The 20,436-nt window shown below is 39.1% G+C and overlaps 1 protein-coding gene across 4 annotated transcripts in view; it reads right to left on the reverse strand.

The window, feature by feature from the left end:
* The window catches only part of LOC136843249 (piwi-like protein Siwi), a 164,584-nt gene that overhangs the window by 104,704 nt on the left and 39,444 nt on the right, over nucleotides 1-20,436 (reverse strand). For all 4 annotated transcript variants that reach the window (XM_067111364.1, XM_067111362.1, XM_067111363.1 and 1 more), the window contains exons 5-9: nucleotides 14,396-14,518; nucleotides 11,298-11,391; nucleotides 6,330-6,450; nucleotides 4,388-4,593; nucleotides 3,689-3,824 (exon numbers count right to left, since the gene is read on the reverse strand). In XM_067111364.1, coding sequence (XP_066967465.1) covers nucleotides 3,689-3,824; nucleotides 4,388-4,593; nucleotides 6,330-6,450; nucleotides 11,298-11,391; nucleotides 14,396-14,518 — 680 coding nt within the window. The remainder of the gene's footprint in view (nucleotides 1-3,688; nucleotides 3,825-4,387; nucleotides 4,594-6,329; nucleotides 6,451-11,297; nucleotides 11,392-14,395; nucleotides 14,519-20,436) is intronic.

The following is a 20,436-nucleotide window of genomic DNA, read 5'->3' on the forward strand; positions in this document are numbered from 1 at the left end:
GCCAAATCTCTTTCTATGGTCTCTTCTATATCAGCATTCCTTCTCCAGCCAATTATCATCTTTCCTTCCTGCTCATCTATATTCCCTTCCTTTGATGCAAGGGATTCATCTTTCACAGTGTGTGTTTTCTCTACTTTAAGTATCTTCTCCTTTTCTGGTGATAGTCTTTGAATCCTAGTAACATGCATTCTCGCTACTTCTCTTAGAGAATCCCCATGTTTAACCACTACTGTTTTACCTGATACTCCCACTACCTGAGCAGGTCCTCTCCATTCATTTTCATTTTCTCTCTTATAGAATACCTTGTCTCCCACTACTGCTTCTTCAAATTTATGTTCTCTGACATTTTTGTTTAGAGCAATTCTTATTTTATTACAAGACTCATTTTTGATAAACACTTCTCTGGCCTTATGCATTGCATTCAGTGTATCCCTTACTATGCTTTCTTCCATACCTTTCTCTCTGCTTGCAGGACTTGAACTTTCTTCTCCCATTAAATTAAGCAAGGAAGGATTTTCCCAAATACTAATTGGTTGGGGAGAAACCACCATTATTTATTAAGCAGTTCCTGGCACTCACTACCCATCTTAATGCTATGGACCAATCCACTTCCTCATCATCTTTCATCTTTCTTAAGCTTTCTTTGATTATGCCTACTGTCTTTTCACACAATCCATTGCTCCATGGAGATTCTGATGCTGTGGCTAATACTTTAATATTCCATCTTTCTGCCATCCTCCTTACTTTTCATTTTGAAATTCTCCCCCGTTGTCTGATAATATTTTAGAAGGTGCCCCAAATATCGCAAACCACCCGTCAAAAGAGTCTTGATAATAGTTTCTGGTTTCTTGTCTTATCCAAAAAGCCTGACAATACCTTGTTGCCATATCTACCATTCCCAAGAACTTTCTCTTCTATCTCTCCCACATCCATTGCTACAACTTCATTGAATGTCTTACTCCAAGAAAATCCCACTACTGGTTTAGCTGGGTTTCTTTTATATCTTTTACATACTTCACAACTTGCGATTAAGTCAGTCAGTAACTTTTTTATTTCCTCTTTTTCCTTCTCTCCCAAACCGTCACTCCACTGTGCTTCTTCTGTTAGCTTCCATATTTTATCTCCACTTCCATGGCCAAATTGTAGATGTAACTTCATCATTGTACCTTTAATTTCCCTTCCACCCCTCCAATAATAATTCTTCTTCTGCCTTCCTCCTCAAAATTGGTATTCTTAAATGGCCCTGTCTGTCTTCTCGTAACTTTACTTTCATTTCCCCTAATACTTCTATATTAACACAATTCTCTTTTAAATTTATGGTCATCCCCATTTTACTCATGGTTTTCTTACCTATTAACCATGGTACATCACCCTGCAAAATTTCTGTCTTCAAATAAAACTTTTTGTTTTTCAATATCACCGGTATTTCCATTACTCCTTTCGACTTGTATGATGACTCACCAAAATTAAATACTTTATTAGACTCTTTCTTAGTATCATTCATTCTCCTCAATTCTTCCTGATTCAAACCCACATCAATGCGTGCTAGTCACAATTCCCCACAAACTGTTGACTTACATCCTGTGTCTAAAATTGCATCAACCTCTTTCCAAGATTCTTCTTCTATTTTGCTAACTTTTCCTATATAAACTTTTTCTTCTTCTTCTTGTACAGTTTCTGATTTCTTCTTATTCTGAAAATTCTGAGGACAATCTCTGGCCCAATGCCATTCAGATTTGCATATAGCACACAGTGTTACTTTCCCTTCTCTATTTAAAGGATTTCTTCCACCTCTACCTCGATTCACCTTTCCCCGATATCTTTGGTTTTTCCACCCTTTCCCAAAATTCTCACAACCTTCTGATCCTAACCATTCCCCCTCCTCTCTATTCCCAAATCCCTCAAATATTCTTTTCATTATTTGTGACACTGTTTTATATTCCAAGCTGCTAATACCATTTGTTTTTGATCTTCTGTGAGATTCGATTGTTCTAGTACATGAAAACCTTTTGCTTCCCCTTCAAGCATGCTTTTCCCTAGTGCCCTACTACACTCTGACTCTGCCTTTTCATACCTAATTATAAAATCTCTCATCTTTTCACTAGATTCTCTTTCTATTTTAAAATAGTTTTTCATTTTACTGTAATTTTCCATTAACGTATCTTTTAGATACACTTCATCTAGTTTGGACAGGATTATCTTTGACCCTTCGCTATCCTTAAGTTCATCTCTATCTATTCCTTCTGTTACTTCTAAAGCTTTCCCTTTTAAGCTCATCCTTATCTCTATCCCTGGATATTTCACTTCTTCTCCACACACCACAAGCCAATCTTCGACTTGTCCTCTCCATCCTTTATAATCGCACTGTGCCCCGCTAAATCTCGGACAGTCTCTTCTCCATTTCATCTCCCAAAGTCTACCATCAGATCCGTCCATTTTTAACGAACCACGCTCTGCTACCACTTGAAAATTTTGCTAGCCTAACCTATCCTTAAATTATTCAGTTATGTGATCCACTCACCTGTTCACGTTGTTCTTTTTACTCTATGCAATCCAGCTTACGACAACAAAAACCACAAACAGACTTACAACCCAACCATTATCGACCTAACCTTTCAGAGAGCTCTCTCTACCTCTTTCCACCATGCTTTCAACACTACCGCCTCTTGTTTGTTTTCATTTTTCTCCCTCCCGCCATTTTCGTCCTGTGACGTCACTTCCTATGACGTCACAACAATAACATACTCTTTAAACATAAGGAATGCTATGCTATAAAAACATCTTATAAAATTAAACATGTGCTTTCATTTTATACATTCTGTAATACCCATACACTTCATCAATGCAGAAAATAAAATAATGACTAACTTATAAAACTAACATACAATCAACTACATATTTCTAACGTCAATTGTACTGCTGCCTCAGCAATAATTCATTTTTTAACTGCAGAGAGCAGAAAAACTTAATGCAATGTCCTATAAATTTTTTTTTTTAAATTTACTAAATTATTGTATTTGAGTGTCCTATACCTTTCTCAACAATCAAGAAATGCTTTCATGCCATCTGTAAACAGTTGGAAATTTAGTAGAGAAGATATTTTACATCTTAGGGCATCAATGCCTAGTATTGTCTCCAGTCGACACGATTATCCCTCATAACTCAACAGTTTCAATACAAAGAAAATTCCCAACCCAAGTTTCCTCCATGAGGATGCAAATTCAAAAATTCTCTGTGCTAAGAGTATGATTTCCCATTTCCGCACAACAGAAATTGGGATCAAATGCAATTACTGTTCAAGACAATAATACTTAATCATTCTTGTTTCTAATAACTAAGTGCCATGTTAATTCATGGTTTTAACTCATGGCAAACATTCCAATTTCCATTAATTAATAGATATTTATGATAACCAAATTATTAGATATTTATGGTAACCAAACACCTTTTCAATGACTGGTTTTAACTTACAAGCTGCTCAAGATTCAGTAACTATCAGATGTTTAAAATTCTCATATCTGAATAAGGGTAATCTTCCTTATTATTCAGCTTATGAAGACAAGGAAAAATAGTAATACTACTAAACACACACTACTGCTTACATTTAAAGTAATTGAAAACTATCAATTTCAGAAAATACTTCTTACAAAAATATCAATATTACTGAGGTATCCCCTTCTATACTTACAATATTCCCTTGGGCCTTCTGAAAATACTTATATGCAGTCTCAGAACGAAGAAACTTGTGTGTTACATCAACATTAAGTAATAAGGACTGTTCATGCTGGCGAATGCTTGTACTAAATCCTGGCCAAATCACAATCCTGTAGTAAAATGTTACTTAGTAGTACTATTTGAATGGCTGTATTAAAAATGGGTCTCAGAAATTCTAAGCATCTTTTCCAACATATATCAGAAGTATAGGTTTTCAACTGTGGTCTCCCTTCTTGATTTTAACAGCCAAATCATTACCAAAAATTTTTGTCTAGTTTTGCAAATACATTATGTAATCACTGTAAATATAAAAGTAAAGTTCACCAAAACTCTTGTATTAAATAACAACAGAACAAGCCTATTGGAAACTTCAGTACTGTATACAATTACTCAGCAATTTTTTTTTACTCTTTACCTAAATATGACTTTTCTGTTTAGTGGAAGTTTCCCATATAAGTTTGGGACATTTAAGTTTGCCCCAAAAGAATGTATGATCTTCCATGATGATAAAAGTCATATTCTTATGTCTTACAATCCTTTGGCACATCACCCCTTCTCAATATCAAAATGCCCAATAACTTCCTCTGGCATGCAATCAATTTCTGCAATCTGCAGCCAATGGACATTTTAAGCCTTACACAAACTTGTTTTTCACCTTTCAAAAATAACTTACTCATACTTATCATCCCTAGCCTCAGCCTTTGGATTGAAATAGTTACGACCAATTAGCTGAAGCCCAAGGAGCTCCATGCAGCGGCTCAAAAGGATCCCCATGATCTGAAGATACTGAGAGTCAAGATGACCCAACTCCTTGATGAATTTAATCTTTACTTGGTAAACTGCATCATCACCTTCTCTTTTTGATGCCAGCTCTGTGACCTGAAAGAGTTAAAATCAATCAAGATTTCTACCATCCATTACATGAACACCCAGCAAAAAAATACAACAGCAGCAATCTACATGAAGCAACTATTAGCAGTCATTTTACTAAATATACAGATTCAGTCTGACCTCTTTAACCCAGCTCCCTTGGGACCAGGTCACAGCCGCACCACAGAAAATCCTTGACGATAGAAAGCACCCCTATAAACCCTGTATGTAAACCAAGTCTTGCAAGCTCATTTCCCATATATATTGCTGTGTTATCAAAAACAGAACAAAGCTTGAATAATCACTGTCATTCGTTAGGTTTAGCTCCTAATGAACCTTCTGTCCTGCTCTATCAATATCTCCCGGGAAATGCTTACACATTCGGTTCATTAGAGCTTTAACCACATTAAAAGCCCCCTGACGAGTTCTGATTTGGGACCTTTCAGTGTTCACCGACACTTCAAAATTTCTGGTTTTTGTTAGATACCCATATGCAAAATTCAAGTAACAACTGTATTAAGAATGATCATTTTAACAAAACTTGTTTTACACATTGTATGCAGTTACATTTCACGCATTATTGTCATATAACTATATTATAATTTATGAACATAACATTCAGGCATCATTTGCATTCTGATCGTTTACATTCTTAAAATCGTCAGCTAACTGCATTTTACCGACATCATCACAGCCATTAGTTGCTATATGAAACACCTTTCATAGATTCATTTTTTTCTGTAAATTATCAAAGATGGGTTTAAAAATGCAACTACTTTATTTATAAATGCAGCAAGTTAAATAAAGTAAAGGTGTAATTTCGCCAGTATCAGATTTTGCTTTTGCCTCTTCCAAAATGTTTTGTGGCCTTCAATAATCGTCTCTTCAGTCACAGCTACAACCGTAAATTTAATGGCATACTTTCGTAATATTTTCCTCTCCATTGCATGAAACCTAAATATAATTTATTTTATTTCATTTATGGAAGTCACCTTTGAAAATGACTAAATTTTTAACAAGTCGATAACCGTAACGCAGCCTTGTGTTAAGTTACGGTAACTGACACTGGAAAACTGTTGTCTCAATTTGATTGTTTACGTCATTACTTGCTGTTGTTTATGCCAGTGTCTTAAATGCAGCAGTGTTTGCTAATTATAAGGTATTGTATAGTAATGAATTCATAGACAAGTCAAAAGGTTGGTAAGCCTGATTTAATGTATGAAGATTCCTATTTAACCTAAAACTTTTGCTTCTAGGACCATTTCTTAGTTAAAAGCTAACTCAGATATAATAGCCTATGCTTTATCAATGGTATCTACCAAAACTGAGACAGGCATAGGAAGCCTAGCCTAGCGTAATATACTGAAAATAAACATCGCACAATGTGTATGATGAAATCACGTGTTTGGACAAAATTTGAATGCTCACATGATACACGAGTTCAGATGATACAAGAGTATATATGCAAATTACAGTTCTTTCTTATGCCGTATATTCTTCAGTTCAGAAATCCAAAATAATCCTAAAACTAAAACGTGTGGCGTCACCCTCGTAGCCAATTCAAAATAGTCCCAGTTAATGGGAGTTCCCGGATCTCGGAATGCAGGATTTAAGAGGTCGGACTATACAATATGCATGCATGCAATTCCAAGACAATGTCAGTTCATCAGTTCACTCTGATGACGTGCAAAATTTTAGAAATAAAAAATTATTTTAATTCTAACAGTGATCTAAAGGATCATTACCTCCTTGCCCAGTTTAAATGGCAAATAAAGCTGCATGCCATCGAATATGTATTCATCTCCTACAACTTCTTTATGCTGTCTCATCATACGTTTCTTCATATGGGTTCTATCTTCTTCAGGACTGTAACAAATGTTTACATACCTTTCAACAGAATTCAATAATAAAAAAAAAATTTTCATAAAATTTATTATTTGGATACTTACCTACAGTTAAGGATAGCTTACATCTCCACACTTCTTAATTTGGTGTAAGAGTGTTTGTTATTCGATGTTTTCAGTGTGTGGTTGATTTTTGTGTTCATTTAATGTATTTTGTAAGAGGCTCAGTGGTCATTTCTTTCTAAAAAGTTTGTATTAAATATTAAGGTTTTATTTTCAGCTTTTACTTATCCTCCTTGATTCCATCTCTGTACACTCTGTTGCGGCCATTCCACCTATTGTGGACTTGGTCGTTAGTGACTTTATTTGTATTTTAAGAGACTTGTGTATGTTTGATGGGCGTGGGCCCATAACATTTCCCTAGGCAAGTCAACATCAAAACAAAAGAAAAAATCGAGTGGCTACCCAGATGACTGTCTAGTACACCTGTTCTCCACCAGGTGTGTTTTGAATGCTTTAGCTCTTGTCAGAATTCTCCTTGAGGGCCCATTAAGTTGTGGGGAGGCTGAGTGGGGTCTACTTTAAGAATAGGGAAGTACCCAGATAATAAATTTTAAAAAGATTAATAGTAGGTTAATGATAGCTGGCTCCCATATTGAGAAGAGGATGGTGGGTAGCGCAGCTACACAAAATCCACTCAGCCAATCAAACTAAAGGCTTCTTGCATGAAATGCAAAACATTAACAGATCTGGAACCTTTTCTGTATCTTACCATCCCCTAAAGTTGGATTCCATTCATGGAGCAAGGCGGTCGCATGTGTGCAGCGAAGAGCAGCCTTGCAGAGCAAACTGCTTCAATTCAGCCAGATAAAACAGGAATGGCATGAAGGGACTCCTGTACCTGGGTCAAAAACCCTACAAAATGACAGTCAACTTAAAGTAAATAAGGCAGTCCACGGTTATAGGCGGGGTTCCGTTTCGAAAGGTGTGATAACTGAAAATCGCTGATTTTCAGGGCTTATCGGCGCTGATTTTCGGTTATTGGCACCTCTGTTAGGTATGTATTGGCACCAATACTCAATTATTGGCGTTGATAAGCGGAAATCGGCGATTTTCTGCTCCGAAAACTGCTGATTTTCATTGCTAGACAAGTGCCATAAAACAGGATCGCCATTAATCAGGGACTGCATGTACCTTTATGATACAAAGGTATGCTCCTATACAATTTAGTATCTTCTTGCTACCAAAAATATCAAACCTGGGACTTCAAAACAATGAGCCTAAATGACTGCTCTTTCTTCAGTTCAAGAAAAGACTTTACCCGCTACTATTTGCGGACTAGGGGCGTTACTATTTTCAGACGCAATTCTGCATACTTAAACTGCACTTCTACTGCACTGCATTAATCACATCCTCTTACAACCACCCTCACACCACGGATGTTTACCTTCAGTGAAGTTAAAGATATGGAGCTAATTCTCATGCACTACCCTAATCAAATACATCACAGAGAACCTTGAGTTCTTTGACAAAGATATGCTATGCTTCTAAAACCACACAACAAAAGGTAAACTTTGCCTATTCCAAATATCTGCATCACTACCCTACCCAATAGGGGATGACACAACATGATTGGAGTGGCCCAAGTGTAAGCCAAACCTGCTTGCTAGGTCCAAAGGTGTTATGAAAATACTATTATCCCCACTATAATCATGTTATGGGCAAACTGGATAGAAAGACCCAGAACCAGACCCTCCTGGAATCTGTGGTCCAGCCCTAAAGAATAGTTCCACCTTTGAGCTATCAATCTGATAACTCTCAGGTCCGAACATTATCGGGCAGTTGATAGTCCTACCACAGTTCCCATTATTTAGCTTTGGATATAAACCCAATTTCAGCTACGATATCTTTTCATACTTAACAGGTCCAATAAATTTAAGCAAAAGTGGAAAATTCCACTAAAATTAATCCAAAGAAATATATAATCATATATGAGACTCTTGGACTCAAACCCAGGAACAGATTCCTGGGGTTCAAGAGCCCGCCACCATGGCAAGGTGGTCCCACACCAAAGGGGACAAAATCCCTAAGCCGGCACCATAAACACACTAAGCTGGAGGTTGAGTGGTGCCTCAACCTCTCTAAGCTGGTGCAAAGAGGAGGCAATCATACAGAGCACAAGTTCAGTAAAAGATAAAACTTCAACAAACTAAATAAATGCCTGGACAACAAACTCCATCTCAGCATATCCAAAGCACTTGTCAGTCTCAAAAGTACATCTTTCAACAAAAGTACATCTTTCAGAAGAAGAAGAAGAAGAAGAAGAAGAAGACGACGACGACTTGGGTTCTCCTTAAGCACCAAAATGCTCAAAGATCTTTCCTCTACTAAAAGAGGATAAAGTGCAATGCTCCCGCAAACACTGACAAACTAAAGGAGATTCCTCCGATACAAAGTTTTTCTTCTTGCCAGAGGTGACAGCTGGTAATAGCAGGCAACAATGAGCAACAGCAGCTGACTTACCAGCAACAAATCTGAGACTAGATGAAAGGGAGACAGGGAAACGTAGTCTGAAGTGACTCGCCAGAGTTGACTAAGTCAGCTGAGCAAAAGAAAACAGAGCACCAAAGAAAACAGGAAAGGTTAGGAGACGGGAAAAGGGGTTAAAAGTCTCTCCTGCCTCATTCAAAAGTGACCCAACTGACTTGAGAGCACTCCCATATGACATTCTTTATAAGCTAAGGAGCTATAACAACATCTAGCTTGGACACAACAGAAGATACTGTAATCATGATAGGATTAGAAGAAAAACATTAATAGAAGCAAAAGTACGAGATTCACTGATAGCTAAAGAAAAGTCATGTAAAGAACGAACAGCTGCTTCTCAACGAAGAAAGAGGATAGCACCAACACCTTACCTCTTACAGGGCAATGCAAAAATGATCACACACTATGGGGGACACTGAATGGTTACCTAACTTAAATTCTGACAAACCTTCAACTAACTTTAATAAGGTTTACACCTGTTCTAACGTCTCAATATGCTTTCCTGAACCGAAAGGGGAGTGGAAGGTGGCGCTAAAGAGGAAGTCTCAGTACTATGGGGAGTGCTAAGTGGCGCTAAAGAGGAAGTCTCAGTACTAACTAAAGAATTAGCAAAGGAAAGCCTACACTAAGAAGTGCAGACAATAGACCTGGAGAGAGGGAAGAAATGACAGGTTTATGACCTGACCTAACTATTTCCTTTTCAATCCATCTGCTTTCCTCCTCTTCCTATCCCAATGAACTTAAGCAGCAAGTCCTTCGAAAATTCCTAGTTCCTCGCATCTATTCTCAGGATTACACTTTATACCACTGCAGCTGGCACAATGTGTCTGTGTCTGTCTATTCAAACTCAACATCCTGCTAACACAGTAAACATTCCTGCAGAACGTAACGTTCTTAAGCCTTGATTCCAGTGGAAGGCATCCTAGGAAAAATAAATGTACAGTACCATGAAAGCAGCAAACAAACAAACCCTTGAAATATTAATAAGTGCCTATATACAATGGCAGCACCAAGTATTCAGACGGGATAAACATTCAAAACACACCTGGTGGAGAATGGGTGTATTTAAGTCATACAGGCAGCCATTGTATCCCATTGTATCTCTTTTGTGTTATACCGACTTGCCTATCGGGAGTGTGGTGATGATATAAGCTATCTTTTAACAGTAGGTAAGATTCATCCCACATAATTTTATCTCATACAACATAAAAGCTGAGAAATTGTAACTGCCAAATTCAAAAGACTGGTGATAGCTCTTTATATTAAGAACAGCTTCATTGAAATTGAGTTGAAATTTGATGCAATATACTTTTCCATTTCTTCACTCTCCAGTTTTACTCATACTATACTACCATAAATAAATAAATTGGCTGGCAATGCTGCATGGTCTAACAAAATGTTAGTAACACTGCTTATACTCAGACAGGGTTTGGAGGCATGGGAGCCTAGGAAATATTTCCAAGGGGGCTAGAAGGCTGAGAACAATGGGTGGGAGTGGTTGCAAAACTATTTACTAGTTTCACGCAGAGAAAGGGTTGTTTTAGAAGGTGGGTGGCTATGGAATGAGTTTCCCCTGGGGTAGGGGGGGTAGGAATGCAGAGTGGGATGGGTGAAGAGGAGTGAGAAGGGATCTGTCTGAATTAGAGCTTTTTTTATAAATGTTTTTGCTTTTTCTCACATTTCATTAAAGGATATTACAGTATTGTACTGTAACCTGTAAGGAAATAAAGACAATGGAGAGAGAGAGAGAGAGAGAGAGAGAGAGAGAGAGAGAGAGAGAGAGAGAGAGAGAGAGAGAGAGAGAGAGAGAGACGTTAATACTAGAGGGGGGCAACCAATAACTCATACGTTAATAATAGAGGGGGGCAACCAATAACTCATACGTTAATAATAGAGGGGGGCAACCAATAACTCATACGTTAATAATAGAAAGTACACTATGATCTGTCAACAATCTCTAGGTTACACAAACTCATTATCAGTCTAAACTCTAAAGGTAGTCCTCCTGCTAGTACTTCTATAGAGCAAACTGCCTCTATGAATATTGTACAGTACACTGATACTTCAAAATGTTATGAAAACTGTTTGTATGCAAGGCTGTTCAATTAGCACTGAAGTAGGGATGTCTTGACAATGAGATGAAGAGATGAAAAGATAATGGATGTTAAGTGATTACTTCTCTAGTTCAACATATTGCCAATATTTTTCACAAAGTTTGTTGCCAACCCTAATTTTTCAAACAGTATTTTCCATGAAAGAACTTGCTGGGTTAGCTCAGTTATGTTACTGTTAATGTTGCTTGATAAGAGTAAAAGCACTCACCAGAACTCTACATGATACAGGCAAAGTTTCCAATCAAGTTTCTTGTTCAATATGAAATAGTTGGTTAACAGCTTCACTGCAGTACCCTGTGTACCTACATAAAAAAAAAAAAAAATCACTTACATCTTATAAGATAGGTCATTCATTAATCACTGCTGAACATTCCCTAGCCTAGGCATTAAGAAACTTTAAGAAAAAATAAAAACATAAATAAACTTAAAATTAAGCTTTCAACAATAAAGAATAGGCAGAATCTGTTTTCCTGTTGGAGACACAGCTTCCTAATTTTTTATATACTGGAATAACCACAACATTTCCTTGTCACTCAACATCACACCCCAAATTGGACACTGAAAATATATACCCGTCAATAGCATGGCATTAGCCTAACACTAGGTATGCTAGTTGACAGCAGAGATATAATAAAAAAGTATAATTCATTATATCTTAACTTTTTTCAGTGTTCCTTATAATTTCTTATGTATTATCTTGCCTAATGCATTTACAATCAATGTACTGTATATTTATCAAATTTAATCTAATTAAGGATAGCATGCTATTGTTCACAAGGTTATTCAGTTCCTATAAACCTTATAAGTTAATGCCAATTAATGCTATTACAAAGGCAATTTATGATTTATTTCTACTTCCTATTCTAGTAATAATTTTGTTAATTTTAATAACTATATAGTGAACAAACAAGAATTCCTAAAAGGGGTAATTATCCAGAAATGAATAGTGTATAAAAAAATCCAGTGGTAAATACAACTTTGATAAAATGTTTTCTCAAATTCCAAACAAGGTTTGGATGCAGAAATTTTAATTTTCTAAACTAAAAATTCTGAATAAGCAAAAAAAGCAGCTGACAAGGAAAGAGGGCTGGGCAGCTCTTATGGTATTTCAACCAGGGAAATAGCAGGTTGGGAAACTCCTCAGCAAGAGGCCATCAAGAAACCAACAGAGTAAGTGGAGGAAGAATAAGAAACACTGGTTATCATCGAGAAGTTTGGGAGAAGGAAAACGAACGCAACCAGAGCACTTTAAAGGTGATGCACCATATTTCCATCACCACTCAGACAAATGAAAATGAAAACAGAAAACCAAAGTTTTCCATAATTCTGGTCTCTACCCATCGAGTATGGGAATCCAAATAACTGACAATTCACTATTCAAGAGAGCAAGGACCAAAACCCCTGCAACCTGACTGACGGCTAAGTTGAACTGCAATAACATTCCAGAGCATGAAATGCACATTGCAGACAACCCAACATGCAAAACATCCATTTGAACACCCTCACTACTAAAGGGCATAAAGTATGAGACACTGCTCCGCTTGGCTTGAAACATGAGTCACAACAGTGGTGCACCACTCATCCACACGAAGATTTTTTCAACAGTTCCAAAAACCTGTAACATTAAACATTCTAAGCTCTGTAAGAACACAGCAATTTATGTACATGTAAGTGCATCTGCGAGGCACCAACCTGAGTCGAATCTCTTCCTATGTGTGCACCCACCTTCCAGACTCTTCCAAAACCAAAGTAATACCATAGGCAAAGGGTAAAGAAGCCCCTTTGAATTTCTGTTGCCAAAGAAAAATTAAATCCTTAAAAACTGCTTAAAACAGAGAAACAAGTAATATGAATCAGCTGTATCATAAACGGAAATGAACACAAAGAGCTTTGTACAAAGGACATAAAATACCACATGGCAACAGAAGGCCTAGGACCACCTGCTGAAGCCAAGAAAGCTGTTCCTGCAAGGACAGGTACAGTGCCATCACCGCACTAAGCTCATTATGATGACAGGCCATTTAACAGAAACACACTGCTACTGAGTGTCAGTAAGCTCCAGCAATTTTCCTGCTGCTTAGGAATGTGACTGGACTTCATTTAATTAATAACAAACCTCAATTGTGATGAAAAACCAAGAAGTCCATCAAAATCTAAAGGAGTTGTGCCCTTGAAGGTATTACTCTTTGCCAACTTTAGAATATTGCAGTAAGTGAATACCCTTCAATGAGACCAAACTGAACTAAAGGTGGAAATTATGAAATAACCCTGGGAAAAGGCTGTTGTCACCAGCCCAAAACAGCATTATGAACTGGTAAACAATTCCACTGCGAGCAAAGCCGAGGTACTTCCAAGCCTTATGAAAAATAAGTACTTGAAAGTACTCACCCTTCTGTTTTCTCCTAAGTAATTAGTCGCATCTCCCCTCTCTTTGATGGATTTGTAACACATGCTGTATAGAGGAGAGAGAGGTTGACTGTTGGTCTCTAATGCCTGGACATGTTCACCCAGCAATGAACTCTGTACTAGACTGGATTTGTATCCCAGTAAGAACACATACATATTATATACTACAAATCACTTTTTCCATTCCTTTGTATTTTGAGCCAAAAACAGCTAAGACATCCTGCCCATTTCTAATTCATCCTACCTGCTCTACATTTCCAATCCGATTTAGGGTTCTTCCATTCCAATTTCCTGTTGTAAATTTATCTTTAGTTTTAATATACAGGTTCTTCCATTCCAATTTCCTTTTGTAAACTTATCTTTAGTTTTAATATACAGAGTCTTAGCAAACCCACATGCCTTGTAATGTTGGTAATTTCTAAATTGTACCTAGCCATTCAAGTGGTAAGACTCATGGATGATTAAAATGCTCAATACACTATAGGATAGCCATTTACTTATACTGCACAGTTCCTAGATCAGTTTCTTGTTAATAGTAATGACCACTGTAGTGTCCAATTGGTTTTTGAACACAGTCAACCACCTTGCATCCAGAGTTTAAGCCAGAAACAGAACACTCAAGTGCCTTGACTTTACCAATTATCCTGATACCAATGATTCCTGTCCCTACTGAGCAGTGAAACATTACCATTTCCTGACATCAACCTCTGTGTAATTCAAGCCTAATTCAACAGAATTATGAACAGGTTTACTGCCTCAAGAAATTTCCCAACTACTTTAAAACAATCTAACAAACTGATCGTGCATGTAAATATTATGTGAATTCATAAAGACAAATTCTGTAATGACTAAAATATTTATCAGAAAAGAATTTCATCAAGTTCATTTAAAATAGCTTACCTTTCTTGTCATACAAACTCTCAGGTCTTGTGCAAACAATACTACTTATATCTCTACGGCCTCTCATAACGCCACGGCTCACTGTACGTTCTAGTGGAGCATCTCCATTACCCCCATTGCCACCTAAGCAGAAAAAGATTAAGATTTTTCTTTAGTTCAGTTAATTCTGAATACCCTAAAACATCTTGTAATTTTAACAAATATCTGAAAGTTAACACTAAATATACAGGTAGATCTCCACCTGTCACCACTGGGGCATCATGAGTGGTCCCAAACTCATGTGAAATAAGTTATAACAGAATTACTTCTAAACGGCTAACCATCTCATCATCCCTAAAATTATCATGTACTATATGTATATGTATATGTATATGTATATGTAAGGAAGAAATAAAACAAATTTTGAATAAAAATCTATTTTTCTTAGGTATACAAACCAGAGCCTTTTAGGTAGGAGTATCTTTTACCATGATATGGAATCCAGTTGTGACTTGGTAACAAGGTGGTTAACAGGTGGCAATAAGGGGGTGTGGGGGAGTACCCCTCACTCACCAACCGTCACACTTGCTTTTCCTTTGGCTGCAGGGACTGAGTGGGGGGTTATAGTGGAACCAAATATAAATAGCTCTGGATTGTACAGACAGTCTCCGGGTTACGATGGGCTCGGCTTATGTTCCGAGTTCACGATGCTTTTCAAATATATTCATAAAAAAATTATTTCCTGAGTTACAACGCATGTTCCAGGTTTACGACGCTAACAACGCCGATCCGACAGAAGAAATATGGCTCCAGAATGGCAGAATGGTAAAATTTTGGAAGTTTTCTGTTGAAAAACTCAATATAAATGCAGGATACATCGTTTTCAAGAAACCCAAAGGATTAAAAGTAAGGTTTTCTTACGATTTTCAACAGTATTTCGGACGACGCTAGTCTGACGCCGACCAGAAGAAATATGCATCCAAAACAGCAGAATGTGGTCAATATCTGCAGGGTTTTTACTGTGAAAAGCTCAATTAAAATGCAGGATTCGTTGTTTTCAAGACACCCAAAAGACTAAAGTATTCTTACGATTTTCGACGGTATTTTGGACAATGCTGATTGGAAGAAATATGCATCCAAAATGGCAGAATGATCAATATTTGGAAGGTTTTTATTATGAAAAAAAAAAAAAACCAATAATAAAAATGCAGGATTCGTTGTTTTCAAGATACCCAAAGGATTAAAAGTGAAGTTTTCTTATGATTCTCGGATGACTTGGTACAACGTGTACGACGGATGAAAATTCACATTCGCAGACTTTTTCACAGAGCAATCTTCACTAATTACTGATTTTTATTTTATTTTCATGACTAACACATTTTGTAAGACAAAAAAATTATTTACACTACTAATTTTAAAATATTAACATTAAGGTAACCACAGCAAAGTATTAATAAAAGTTACATTAAAATCCCGTGAAATTATAAAACTGCTTACCGATGTAATCGCTTCATTCAACCTCTCTCTCTCTCTCCTCGAATAATTCACAAATAATTTCACTCTTTTGAGATTTCAGTAAGGCCACTGGGTGTGTGTGTGTGTGTGTGTGTGTGTGTGTGTGTGTGTGTGTGTGTGTGTGTGTGTGTGTGTGTGTGTGTGTGTGTGTGTGTGTGTGTGTGTGTGTGTGTGTGTGTGTGTGTGTGTGTGTGTGTGTGTGTGTGTGTGTGTGTGTGTGTGTGTGTGTGTTGCATATATCCTTCAAAGAAATATAGATTACTGTAAACGTGCGTGTGTGTGTGTGTGCATATATCCGTCAAAGAAATATGGATTACTGTAAACATAAAAACATACTAAAATCCCATTATCGGTTGTGGGGACAATTTTTTATTGCTTTGATGTAGGCTACGATATCGGCTCGAAGGATTAGAAGTAGCCAACAAGAGAGCTCATGGCAACCCCCTCTCTCCATGATGATACGCCATTGGCCAGAAGGACTGACAGTAGCCATTAACAACTTGTAACAACCTCCTCCTCCCCCTCTCGCCCTCCTTGGCAACATATTGACAGGGTGGGATTTATTAACCGATTGTTCTCAAGGTGTAGGGTGGCGCCTCTGCCTTCATTAGGTGTCGGAAGGGCATCCTCGGGGCGAGGGTTAAAGCTGTCGTCGACATGTGCCTGAGTTGTAGGTGGGTGCAGGGGGCCATCTTGCAGGTCATCCTCAGGTTGAGGTCTCGCTAGGCAGTCACCCTCGGTGCTCTGGAGGTTGTCCACAGGGGCGTAGGTTGGGATGTGGGTCTTGCCTGGTTGTCCTCGGTTTTCCTGGCGGCTGTAGGGAGAAGGAAGGTTTCCTAAGTCACATTAAGACTCGGCTTTTCCTTCCTTATGTGGAGGGCCTCTATCTCATCTAACTGCCACTATGTTCACATCTTTAAAACATATTTTGCTAATCAACCCTCAGGCAAAACTCCAAGTCCAAGATTTACCTTTGTAAAGCTATTACCATACATATTCTATTATGAGGAGAAAGAAAAAAAAAAAAAAAAAAAAAAAAAAGTGGCACATTTCATCTACAAAACTTTACAGCAAAACTTTCACTCTGCAGTCCATGTCTTTTAGACTTACAAGGCAGGAAAATAAATGTTTAATTAACCCTTAAACGCCTGTTGGGCGTTTTAAACGTCGTCCAAAATTGTCTGTCGAATGCCGAGTGGACGTTGCAAACGTCGAATGAAAATGCTTTTTTTAAATATTCGTGGAAAAATAATGATAGGCCTAGTTTGCGGAAGATTTCAAATCCCGCGCCTCGGCGGATGCTGGGAGTTCACTGATCCAGATGTTGTTTTGTTTTTGAGCGTCACCCAGACGCGCATGCGCAAATTCCCCCCTTCTTGTCTCAGAGAGCATCAGAGCAGCACCTTGCGGGAGCGATATTTTAGCGCAGACGTGTTTGATTGAACTTTTGCGTGTGTTAACGTATTCGTGCTGCAACAGAACGTTTGCAGAGATGTCGCAAAGGCGTCAGGAGCGTGAAAGGCGCACATTGCCTGTCGGAAGTGAGCGTGTGAGGCGAGTTTTGGACTTGGATGCTGGAGAAGGACCCAGCAACCAGAGTGACCCAGCTTCTCAGCAGCGTTGTTCGGCCACGTGTGACCTATGGCGACCAAGGACCACATCCCGTTCCTTTTACAACCCCTAGGAAGCATCGGGGTGTCCTGAGGGGCATCCGAAAACATTTGGGAGGCCTCCAACAGAAGGACATTGACGAGTACTTGTTGGAGCTCGATCGAGAGTAGGTCGAAAGTCCTGATTTCGGTGGTAGTTGGTCATCTAGCAATGACGACATAACGCCTGACGTCAGCGATGACGAGTATTTGCCACCAATGTCCGTATGGGATCCTCAGCAGGAAAGTGAATTAGAGTTTAGTGGGTTTAGTGCCTACGAGGGAGAAAGTGAGTTGGAGGAGGAGGAGGATGACTCGATTGTGGCTGGTGGGGACGAAACAGAAAGTGATGGGGAAAGTGAAGGAGACGGCCCAGCTGGGAGTGTGAGTGCGAAGACGTGCCCGTGCGTCGCGGCGCCGTCGCAAACCCGTGAAGGTCGCAACGTCGCGGCAGCTTGGGTGAAGGCCGTTCGTCCGAAAGTGATGAGGGGTGGTCGGAGGACCCCACCCCACCTAACATGCACCCATTCACGGCAGTACCTGGACTGACCGTCCCTGTGCCTCTCACGGTACTGGGGTTCATTCAGCTTTTCCTGACGCGGGAACTGCTTGAATTCCTGGTTGCGGAGACGGTAGATTACGCTCGGTACTGCCGTGAGGAATTGCGGACGACGTTGTCGCACTGCTGGCGGGGCTGCAACCTCACGGACGTGGCGCACTTTTTGGGGCTCCACATATTCTTTGGGATGATGCCTGCTGCTGACGTCAGGCAATATTGGAGGCGGAATTTTTTTTTAAGTACGCCTAATGTGGCCGGCATTATGTCCCATGATAGTTTCCTGGCGTTGGACAGGTATTTCAACGCCTTCAACCGAAGGGCTATACCCTGGAATAACCCCGACCGCCTCATCTTAGTCCGCCCAGTGTTGGAGTTCATTCGTGAACGGTGCCAGACTCTCGTGGTTCCTTCGAAGAACCTTTCTTTGGATGAGGGTATGATGCCATACAAAGGGCGTCTAAGTATCAAAGTGTACAACCAGAAGAAGCCAAAGAAGTATGGTGTAAAGTTATTTTTTATTACGGAAGCCAACACTGGATACGTCGTGGACTTCCTGGTGTATTCTGGGGTCTTCTCCACGCTGCGTGACACTGTCTTCGGTCTTGTGAATCGTTTCCGTAACCAGGATACCACCTGTTTATGGATAATTATTATAACTCGGTATCCTTGGCCCAGGAACTGTATGAAGCAGGTGTGCACATCAGTGGTACCCTTCAGTTGGTGCGTGGGACCCTGAATGTCCTCAAGAGGTTTGCTAGCCACCCGCTAGCCACCCGCAACATCTTGCAAGAGGAGAGACAGAGTGGCGGCGGAAGGGAGATGTCTTCGTCATCTGTTGGAAGGGGGTCCGACTCGTGCCCATGATTACGACGAGTCATGAGCCCATCCAAGAGGAGATCACCCAGCGGAAAAGACACGCCGGCAGGGCCGAGTTACGTTTGAGGAGTTTCGTGTCCAGCGCCCTACTGTCATCGGACACTACAACAGGCACATGGGAGGAGTTGATCTCTTTGATCAACTCATCCAGTATTATCCCTTTGCCAGGAGAACCAGGAGGTGGACACAGAAGCTCCTCAAATACCTCCTTCAGTTGGCCCTCCAGAATGCCTACATCATTTACTGTGGGTATAATTCGGACGCTCGGAGGTTGACCCACATCCAGTTTCTTGAGGTGGCTGGGAATGCCCTCATCAACTTCGATCCGGAGGAGTGGCCTTCCAACGGCGCCCCCCTGCCCCGAGCTCCAACTCTGCCCCGAGAGGAAAGGTCAGATGTCGTGAGATACCCCGACAACATAATTCCTCATCCTGCCGTCGCCGCCCCTGCTGCCGCCGACCTTGATGATGACGCCGCCCCTGAAGATGCCGCCGCCCCTCGAATTCCAGTGTCCCGTCGGGTAGCCGACCCTGTGTGTTGGCTGCAGCCAGGAGATCACACACTGGAGCTCATCGAAGGGGGCAGACAGAAACGGTGCCGGGTGTGCCATATGAATGGCAAGAGGAGAGACAGCCGGTACGTGTGTCGCACCTGCAAGGTAGCACTTTGCAGGTTGGAGGAGTGTAACCGCAGGTACCACAATGCGGTTATTTATTGGAGTGCACCTGCCCGAGCGACACCGGAGGCCGCAGCGAGCCGCCGAAGGGCGGCCCACCAGCAGTAAGGGCGCGCGTCTCCCTCCTCCGCTTGTGCCCCGTCATGTCGGGAGGAAAATGCAAGACTCTTCAATGAAGGAGGAGAAAACAAGAAACAGCACGAAGAGTCAGGATTACAAGTGAGTATTCTGCATTTATTTTTTTAGTTTTATATTTACGAGTGAGTATTCTGCATTGAATTTATTTTTAGTTTTATATTTACGAGTGAGTATTCTGCATTGAATTTATTTTTAGTTTTATATTTATTACAAGTTTTTATATATCTGTATTCATTGCTGTTTTGTATAATTTCGTTTTATGCAAAAACAAAGTTTTTCACAACCATTCCTTTTAGTTATGTTTTCGTAACAGAGTAAAAAACAATATAATTTATGTGTTTATGTATGAATATATAGTTTATGTATATATATATATATATATATATATATATATATATATATATATATATATATATATATATATATATATATATATATATATATATATATACATACATACATATATACATACATATACATATATATAAACATTACATATATATATTATATATATATATATATATATATATATATATATATATATATATATATATATATATATATATGTGTGTGTGTGTGTGTGTGTAAAAAACAATATAATTTATATGTTTATATATATACATATATATACATATATATATACATATAA

This window comes from Macrobrachium rosenbergii, chromosome 11 (assembly GCF_040412425.1).
Source record: "Macrobrachium rosenbergii isolate ZJJX-2024 chromosome 11, ASM4041242v1, whole genome shotgun sequence".
In the NCBI taxonomy this organism is placed as follows: Eukaryota; Metazoa; Arthropoda; class Malacostraca; order Decapoda; family Palaemonidae; genus Macrobrachium; species Macrobrachium rosenbergii.